Source organism: Cherax quadricarinatus, chromosome 83 (assembly GCF_038502225.1).
Source record: "Cherax quadricarinatus isolate ZL_2023a chromosome 83, ASM3850222v1, whole genome shotgun sequence".
Lineage (NCBI taxonomy): Eukaryota > Metazoa > Arthropoda > Malacostraca > Decapoda > Parastacidae > Cherax > Cherax quadricarinatus.
This window is the reverse complement of record NC_091374.1, coordinates 4613914-4623641: the sequence shown is the minus strand read 5'-3', so window position 1 is coordinate 4623641 and position 9728 is coordinate 4613914. Positions and strand designations below refer to the sequence as shown.

General features: G+C 49.1%; 1 protein-coding gene across 1 annotated transcript; it reads right to left on the bottom strand.

The window, feature by feature from the left end:
• Positions 1-605: 605 nt before the first annotated feature.
• On the bottom strand, positions 606-2799 carry LOC128705474 (heat shock 70 kDa protein-like). The gene has a single exon (XM_070102749.1). It carries the CDS (start codon positions 2641-2643, stop codon positions 712-714), a length of 1932 nt encoding a protein of 643 aa, XP_069958850.1. The 5' UTR covers positions 2644-2799; the 3' UTR covers positions 606-711.
• Between the last annotated feature and the right edge of the window lie 6929 nt (positions 2800-9728).

Here is a 9728-nt window from a genome sequence, read left to right as displayed (position 1 = left end):
GTGACTTTCAATCTGGATTCAGTTCGTGGAGCAAATTGCCAATGTATAAGAAATCCAGATCTATTAGAAATATAAGATTTTGCTCGGAGTGTTAGAGACCCAGGATAACCCAATAAACCGGTGTCCTGAGAATGGATAACATCTACTGGGGGTCCTGTAATCTTGTCCCTGACGATGCTGTCCACTAACACCCAGGTGTTCTACCTCACTAGATGCATGTTATATTTAGGGAAAGCGCTAAACTACGAAGGGTCTAATGTAGTTTGATTCAAGGAAGCGGAAGACAATTCCAACTCCTTAAATCAAGAGCCTTTTACCAGCATCAAGGAACCTCCCTTAAAGAGTCTAGATGCGCACAGGGAAGCCGCAGCTGTCAAGAAATATGAAAGCTTTTCCATTCGTCCACTCAGTGTATATATTCTGTACTCTATATTTTTTTTTTCATTTATCAGTAATATGGTTCAGTGGGTCCTTTGACAACTCTTTAGTTATCAGTATATATTACATTCATGGAGGAGCGCAAAAGCCGTAGGGAGTTATGCAGCGCCATAAGAAATAGGCGAGGATCAAATTCGATCCAAGGTTTAAAGATTAATAAAATAAAATTACAGATGATTTTTATTTACAAAAATATAAATAAAATGTCTATAAAATAATATAGTAATAATAAATACCTGAGAGAAATATAAAATAAAACTACATAGAATTAAGTTAGTCAACCTCTTCGATAGTTGGTCCTGGTCGACTGGAGGTGTTTGGGGGAACTGGTCCTCGACCAGCTGAACTTGGACCTCCTGAACCGTAAATCTTAGCAGCCAAGGGTTTCCAGTGTTCCTCCAGTTTACTGAGTTGACTCTCAAACTCTTCCTTCTCTGCCAGCTGGTTGTTGTCAAGCCAGACAAGTGTTTCCTCCACCTGGGCTGTGACACTCTTCTTCTCTTCCTCCGTCAGTTTGCTGGAGACGTTCTCCTCACTCAGGCTGCTCTTCAAGTTGAGACACAGAGACTCCAGACGATTCTTACTCTCAATTCTTTCTCGCTGGCGACTGTCTTCCTCTGAATATTTCTCTGCTTCCTGAACCATCCTCTCTATTTCTTCCTTGCTGAGGCGACCCTTGTCATTAGTGATGGTGATCTTGTTTTGTTTGCCCGTTGACTTATCCTCTGCTGACACATTAAGGATACCGTTGGCATCGATGTCAAAAGTGACCTCTATCTGAGGTACTCCTCTTGGTGCAGGAGGAATACCCGAGAGTTCAAACTTGCCCAGCAGATTGTTGTCCTTTGTCATGGCACGTTCCCCTTCATACACTTGGATAAGGACACCCGGTTGGTTGTCTGAGTATGTAGTGAAGATCTGAGTCTGTTTGGTGGGGATGGTGGTGTTGCGTTTGATGAGGGCAGTCATGACACCTCCGGCTGTTTCAATACCCAATGATAAAGGTGCAACATCCAGAAGTAGCAGATCCTTGACACCGTCGGACTGGTCACCTCGAAGGATGGCGCCCTGAACAGCGGCACCGTAGGCCACCGCCTCGTCAGGGTTGATGGACTTGTTAAGGTTCTTGCCGTTGAAGAAGTCTTGCAACAACTTCTGCACTTTGGGGATCCGGGTTGATCCACCCACCAGCACAATGTCGTGGATTTGACTCTTGTCCATCTTGGCGTCTCTCAGAGCCTTCTCCACGGGGAGCAGTGTGTTACGGAACAGGTCTGAACACAACTCCTCAAACCTGGCTCGAGTGATGGACGAGTAGAAGTCGATGCCCTCAAATAGGGAGTCAATCTCCACATTGGCTTGTGTTGAGGACGACAGAGTACGTTTAGCGCGTTCACAGGCCGTTCTTAAACGTCGCAAGGCACGTTTATTGCCGCTAATATCTTTCTTGTATTTTCTCTGGAACTCTTGCATGAAGTGATTGACCATACGGTTGTCAAAATCTTCGCCACCAAGATGAGTGTCTCCTGCTGTAGACTTCACCTCAAATATACCGTCGTCAATGCTCAGGACAGACACATCGAAGGTTCCACCTCCCAGGTCAAAGATGAGCACGTTACGTTCTCTGGAGTCTCCTGTGCCTGCCTTCTTGTCAAGGCCGTAGGCGATGGCTGCTGCTGTGGGCTCGTTGATGATACGCAGAACGTTAAGTCCAGCGATGATACCAGCATCTTTGGTAGCCTGACGCTGTGAGTCATTAAAGTAAGCAGGTACTGTAATGACAGCATCCTTCACTTTCTGACCCAGGTACGCCTCAGCTGTCTCCTTCATCTTTATTAACACCATAGATGAGATCTCCTCGGGATTGAAGCTCTTGCTCTCTCCCTTGTACTCAACTCGTATCTTGGGTTTACCGTTGTCATTGACCACATCAAAAGGCCAATGTTTCTTGTCGGTCTGAACAGTGGGATCGTTAAACTTGCGACCGATGAGTCGTTTGGCATCAAAGATTGTGTTGTTGGGGTTGAGGGCTGCCTGGTTTTTAGCTGCGTCACCAATGAGTCGTTCAGTGTCAGTGAAGGCCACATAGGACGGTGTAGTTCTGTTTCCCTGGTCGTTAGCTATGATCTCCACTTTGCCTTGCTGGAACACACCAACGCAGGAGTACGTGGTGCCCAGGTCGATACCAATTGCTGGAGCTGACATTGTGTTTGTCTTGCCTTGTTATTGGATCAACAAACAATATTCTTGATAATTAACTGGTTTTGTGATGCTTGACACACTGGAATGTGGTAGCACTTGTAGCTTCTGAGGTAAGTTTCTCGTACTTGTGTTAGCTTGCGAATGAGTGCTGCGGCCGTCCCCGCTGCTTATATGAGGCAGCCCTAAGATACTAGAACATTCCAGACCTTTCTGTTACATTCTCTCTTGTAATACACCAAAGAAAACGTTATCATACCAATATAAGACTAACTATTGTAAAAGATAGTTATTAACCCTCCATAAAAAATATATAAAACGTGCGCAAGTAAGCCTAGAAAGTTAAGCTTTCTCTAATCAAACAAATTATATGTAAATTACTCATTTTTGAGTCAAATATATTTTTCAGTTGGTGGTAAAATAAGAGTGGAAGTTGGACGGGTAAGAAAGTTTCAGTCTTAACTAGAAGTTTCTCGATGATTCCATCTTCCCAAGTTGTTGTTAGACTTTTCTTCACTTATATATGAATTATTATTAATGTGTGGATTATTAACATATAATATGGATTTATTTTTCGTAATGCTCCTATTTAAGCCTGTTGACTTCTACGGGTTTAGAGCTCCCACATGCACATAATAATATATATGGCTTATAGTTAATACAATTTATTTTATTGTTCTTATACTCCTCGACACACATCCAGGTCCCTGAAGGCCTGGTGGCTAAAGCACTGGCTTCACACGGCGAGCTCCTGGGTTCGATTCCCAGCTAGGGTAGAAACATAGGGTGTGTGTATCTTTACCTGGGTGTTAGTCGACTGGTGTGGGTCGCATCCTGGGGGACAAGATTAAGGACCCCAATGGAAATAAGTTAGACAGTCCTCGATGACGCACTGACTTTCTTGGGTTATCCTGGGTGGCTAACCCTCCGGGGTTAAAAATCCGAACGAAATCTTATCTTATCTTATCTTATCACCTGTTGTCTATGTTACCCCTCAGTAAAATGGGTACCTGGGTGTTAGTGGACTGGTGTGGGTCACATCCTGGGTGTTAGTGGACTGTGTGGGTCACATCCTGGGTGTTAGTGGACTGGTGTGGGTCACATCCTGGGTGTTAGTGGACTGGTGTGGGTCGCATCCTGGGTGTTAGTGGACTGGTGTGGGTCACATCCTGGGTGTTAGTGGACTGGTGTGGGTCACATCCTGGGTGTTAGTGGACTGGTGTGGGTCACATCCTGGGTGTTAGTGGGCTGGTGTGGGTCGCATCCTGGGTGTTAGTGGACTGGTGTGGGTCACATCCTGGGTGTTAGTGGACTGTGTGGGTCACATCCTGGGTGTTAGTGGACTGTGTGGGTCACATCCTGGGTGTTAGTGGACTGGTGTGGGTCACATCCTGGGTGTTAGTGGACTGGTGTGGGTCACATCCTGGGTGTTAGTGGACTGGTGTGGGTCACATCCTGGGTGTTAGTGGACTGGTGTGGGTCGCATCCTGGGTGCTAGTGGACTGGTGTGGGTCACATCCTGGGTGTTAGTGGACTGGTGTGGGTCACATCCTGGGTGTTAGTGGACTGTGTGGGTCACATCCTGGGTGTTAGTGGACTGGTGTGGGTCACATCCTGGGTGTTAGTGGACTGGTGTGGGTCACATCCTGGGTGTTAGTGGACTGGTGTGGGTCACATCCTGGGTATTAGTGGACTGGTGTGGGTCACATCCTGGATGTTAGTGGACTGGTGTGGGTCACATCCTGGGTGTTAGTGGCTGGTGTGGGTCACATCCTGGGTGTTAGTGGACTGGTGTGGGTCACATCCTGGGTGTTAGTGGACTGGTGTGGGTCACATCCTGGGTGTTAGTGGACTGGTGTGGGTCACATCCTGGGTGTTAGTGGACTGGTGTGGGTCACATCCTGGGTGTTAGTGGACTGGTGTGGGTCACATCCTGGGTGTTAGTGGACTGGTGTGGGTCGCATCCTGGGTGTTAGTGGACTGGTGTGGGTCACATCCTGGGTGTTAGTGGACTGGTGTGGGTCGCATCCTGGGTGCTAGTGGACTGGTGTGGGTCACATCCTGGGTGTTAGTGGACTGGTGTGGGTCACATCATGGGTGTTAGTTGACTGGTGTGGGTCACATCCTGGGTGTTAGTGGACTGGTGTGGGTCACATCCTGGGTGCTAGTGGACTGGTGTGGGTCACATCCTGGGTGTTAGTGGACTGGTGTGGGTCGCATCCTGGGTGTTAGTGGACTGGTGTGGGTCACATCCTGGGTGTTAGTGGACTGGTGTGGGTCACATCCTGGGTGTTAGTGGACTGGTGTGGGTCACATCCTGGGTGTTAGTGGACTGGTGTGGGTCACATCCTGGGTGTTAGTGGACTGGTGTGGGTCACATCCTGGGTGCTAGTGGACTGGTGTGGGTCACATCCTGGGTGTTAGTGGACTGGTGTGGGTCACATCCTGGGTGTTAGTGGACTGGTGTGGGTCACATCCTGGGTGTTAGTGGACTGGTGTGGGTCACATCCTGGGTGTTAGTGGACTGGTGTGGGTCACATCCTGGGTGTTAGTGGACTGGTGTGGGTCACATCCTGGGTGTTAGTGGACTGGTGTGGGTCACATCCTGGGTGTTAGTGGACTGGTGTGGGTCACATCCTGGGTGTTAGTGGACTGGTGTGGGTCACATCCTGGGTGTTAGTGGACTGGTGTGGGTCACATCCTGGGTGTTAGTGGACTGGTGTGGGTCACATCCTGGGTGTTAGTGGACTGGTGTGGGTCACATCCTGGGTGTTAGTGGACTGGTGTGGGTCACATCCTGGGTGTTAGTGGACTGGTGTGGGTCACATCCTGGGTGTTAGTGGACTAGTGTGGGTCACATCCTGGGTGTTAGTAGACTGGTGTGGGTCACATCCTGGGTGCTAGTGGACTGGTGTGGGTCACATCCTGGGTGCTAGTGGACTGGTGTGGGTCACATCCTGGGTGTTAGTAGACTGGTGTGGGTCACATCCTGGGTGCTAGTGGACCTGTGTGGGTCACATCCTGGGTGCTAGTGGACTGGTGTGGGTCACATCCTGGGTGTTAGTGGACTGGTGTGGGTCACATCCTGGGTGTTAGTGGACTGGTGTGGGTCACATCCTGGGTGCTAGTGGACTGGTGTGGGTTACATCCTGGGTGTTAGTGGACTGGTGTGGGTCACATCCTGGGTGTTAGTGGACTGGTGTGGGTCACATCCTGGGTGTTAGTGGACTGGTGTGGGTCACATCCTGGGACAAAACTGACATAATTTGCGAGATATGTTCTACATAACAAGGGGCTTTCTATGTAGTAGTATGTCATTGATGTCAGCTATGGTCTGTATACCTGGAGGTTACCTGGAGGTTATTCCGGGGATCAACGCCCCCGCGGCCCGGCCCATGACCAGGCCTCCCGATGGATCAGGGCCTGATCAACTAGGCTGTTACTGCTGGCCGCACGCAGTCCAACGTACGAGCCACAGCCCGGCTGATCCGGCACTGACTTTAGGTATCTGTCCAGCTCTCTCTTGAAGGCAGCCAGGGGTTTATTGGCAATTCCCCTAATGCTTGATGGGAGGCTGTTAAACAGTTTTGGGCCCCGGACACTTATGGTGTCCTGGGCCCAACAGGATCAACTTCCTGGTAGCCGAAGCATGTTCTAGGCATATTCCCCTAAGAAAGAAGAAGAGCAGGAGTAAACTGGAGAGAAAAAGACGCTCCCTCTACAGAAGACGACGAAGAGTCACTGAGCTCCTCAGGAGTGCTAGAATATCTGATACACGAAAGGAGGCGCTGACCAGGGAAGTGGAAACTATCGAACTTAAGCTAAATGACTCTTACAGGAACCAGGAGAGGCAGGAGGAGCTTAAAGCTATTAGTGAAATTGAAAGAAATTCAAAATATTTCTTTTCATATGCCAAAAACAAGGCAAATACCACATCTAGTATCGGGCCCTTACTCAGACAGGATGGGACTTACACAGATGACAACAAGGAAATGAGTGAAATATTGAAATCCCAGTACGACTCTGTGTTTAGTGAACCACTAATCGGTCTGAGGATCGACGACCCAAATGATTTCTTCATGAATGAGCCTCAAAACTCCATAAATGTATGCCAGATTTCCGACATTACCCTAACTCCGATAGATTTCGAAAAAGCCATTGACAACATGCCTATGCACTCAGCCCCGGGCCCAGACTCGTGGAACTCTGTTTTCATTAAGAACTGCAAGAAACCCCTCTTGCGTGCCCTAAGTACACTATGGAGGAGGAGTTTGGACATGGGTGAAATTCCACAGTCATTTAAAACAACGGATATAGCCCCACTCCGTAAAGGTGGCAGCAAAGCATTAGCTAAGAACTATAGACCAATAGCTCTGACGTCCCACATCATAAAAATCTTTGAAAGAGTGCTAAGAAGCAGGATTGCAAATCACCTGGATTCCCAAAATCTGCACAATCCAGGGCAACATGGGTTCAGGGCAGGTCGTTCCTGCCTCTCACAACTACTGGATCACTATGACATGGCCTTGGATGCACTGGAAGAAAATCAGAATGCAGATGTAATATACACAGACTTTGCAAAAGCATTTGACAAATGCGATCATGGCGTAATAGCCCATAAAATACGTGCTAAAGGAATAACTGGGAAAGTGGGGAGATGGATCTTCAACTTCCTAACAAATCGAACACAAAGAGTAGTGGTCAACAGAGTTAAATCGGAGGCTGCCATAGTGAAGAGCTCTGTTCCACAAGGCACAGTACTCGCCCACATCTTATTCCTTATCCTCATATCAGACATAAACAGAGATATACACCACAGCACCGTATCATCCTTTGCGGATGATACTAGGATCTGCATGAGGCTGTCATCTGCTGAGGACGCGGTTAACCTCCAAGAAGATATAAACAAAGTTTTCCAGTGGGCAACGGTAAACAATATGATGTTCAATGAGGACAAATTCCAACTACTCCGTTGTGGAAAACTGGAGGAGATAATAACTAGAACAGAGTATACTACTGACTCCGGCCATACAATAGAGCGGAAAAATAATGTAAGGGACCTGGGAGTAGTAATGTCTGAGGATCTCACTTTCAAGGATCACAACAGTGCCACGATCGCACGTGCAAAGAAAATGATAGGATGGATAATGAGAACTTTCAAAACGAGAGATGCCAAGCCCATGATGATCCTTTTCAAATCACTTGTTCTCTCTAGGCTAGAATGCTGCTGTACATTAACATCTCCATTCAAAGCAGGTGAAATCGCAGATCTAGAGAGTGTACAGAGATCCTTTACTGCACGTATAAGTTCTGTCAAGCACCTTAACTACTGGGAACGCTTGGAAGCTCTTGACTTGTACTCGTTGGAACGCAGGAGGGAGAGATATATCATAATCTACACTTGGAAAATCTTGGAAGGAATGGTCCCAAATCTGCACACAGAAATCACTCCCTACGAAAGTAAAAGACTGGGCAGGCGATGCAAAATGCCCCCAATAAAAAGTAGGGGCGCCATTGGTACACTAAGGGAAAACACCATAAGTGTCCGGGGCCCAAAACTGTTTAACAGCCTCCCATCAAGCATTAGGGGAATTGCCAATAAGCCCCTGGCTGCCTTCAAGAGAGAGCTGGACAGATACCTAAAGTCAGTGCCGGATCAGCCGGGCTGTGGCTCGTACGTTGGACTGCGTGCGGCCAGCAGTAACAGCCTAGTTGATCAGGCCCTGATCCATCGGGAGGCCTGGTCATGGGCCGGGCCGCGGGGGCGTTGATCCCCGGAATAACCTCCAGGTATACAGACCATAGCTGACATCAATGACATACTACTACATAGAAAGCCCCTTGTTATGTAGAACATATCTCGCAAATTATGTCAGTTTTGTCCAAGGATGTGACCCACACCAGTCCACTAACACCCAGGATGTGACCCACACCAGTCCACTAGCACCCAGGATGTGACCCACACCAGTCCACTAGCACCCAGGATGTGACCCACACCAGTCTACTAACACCCAGGATGTGACCCACACCAGTCCACTAGCACCCAGGATGTGACCCACACCAGTCCACTAACACCCAGGATGTGACCCACACCAGTCCACTAACACCCAGGATGTGACCCACACCAGTCCACTAGCACCCAGGATGTGACCCACACCAGTCCACTAGCACCCAGGATGTGACCCACACCAGTCCACTAACACCCAGGATGTGACCCACACCAGTCCACTAACACCCAGGATGTGACCCACACCAGTCCACTAGCACCCAGGATGTGACCCACACCAGTCCACTAACACCCAGGATGTGACCCACACCAGTCCACTAACACCCAGGATGTGACCCACACCAGTCCACTAGCACCCAGGATGTGACCCACACCAGTCCACTAGCACCCAGGATGTGACCCACACCAGTCCACTAACACCCAGGATGTGACCCACACCAGTCCACTAACACCCAGGATGTGACCCACACCAGTCCACTAACACCCAGGATGTGAACCACACCAGTCCACTAACACCCAGGTTGTGACCCACACCAGTCCACTAACACCCAGGATGTGACCCACACCAGTCCACTAGCACCCAGGATGTGACCCACACCAGTCCACTAACACCCAGGATGTGACCCACACCAGTCCACTAGCACCCAGGATGTGACCCACACCAGTCCACTAACACCCAGGATGTGACCCACACCAGTCCACTAACACCCAGGATGTGACCCACACCAGTCCACTAGCACCCAGGATGTGACCCACACCAGTCCACTAGCACCCAGGATGCGACCCACACCAGTCCACTAACACCCAGGATGTGACCCACACCAGTCCACTAACACCAAGGATGTGACCCACACCAGTCCACTAACACCCAGGATGTGGCCCACACAGTCCACTAACACCCAGGATGTGACCCACACCAGTCCACTAACACCCAGGATGTGACCCACACCAGTCCACTAACACCCAGGATGTGACCCACACCAGTCCACTAGCACCCAGGATGTGACCCACACCAGTCAACTAACACCCAGGATGTGATCCACACCAGTCCACTAACACCCAGGATGTGACCCACACTAGTCCA

Bases quoted from the DNA above. Each gene is read 5' to 3' on its own strand.
- LOC128705474 (XM_070102749.1), bottom strand. From the start codon at position 2,643: ATGTCAGCTCCAGCAATTGGTATCGACCTGGGCACCACGTACTCCTGC.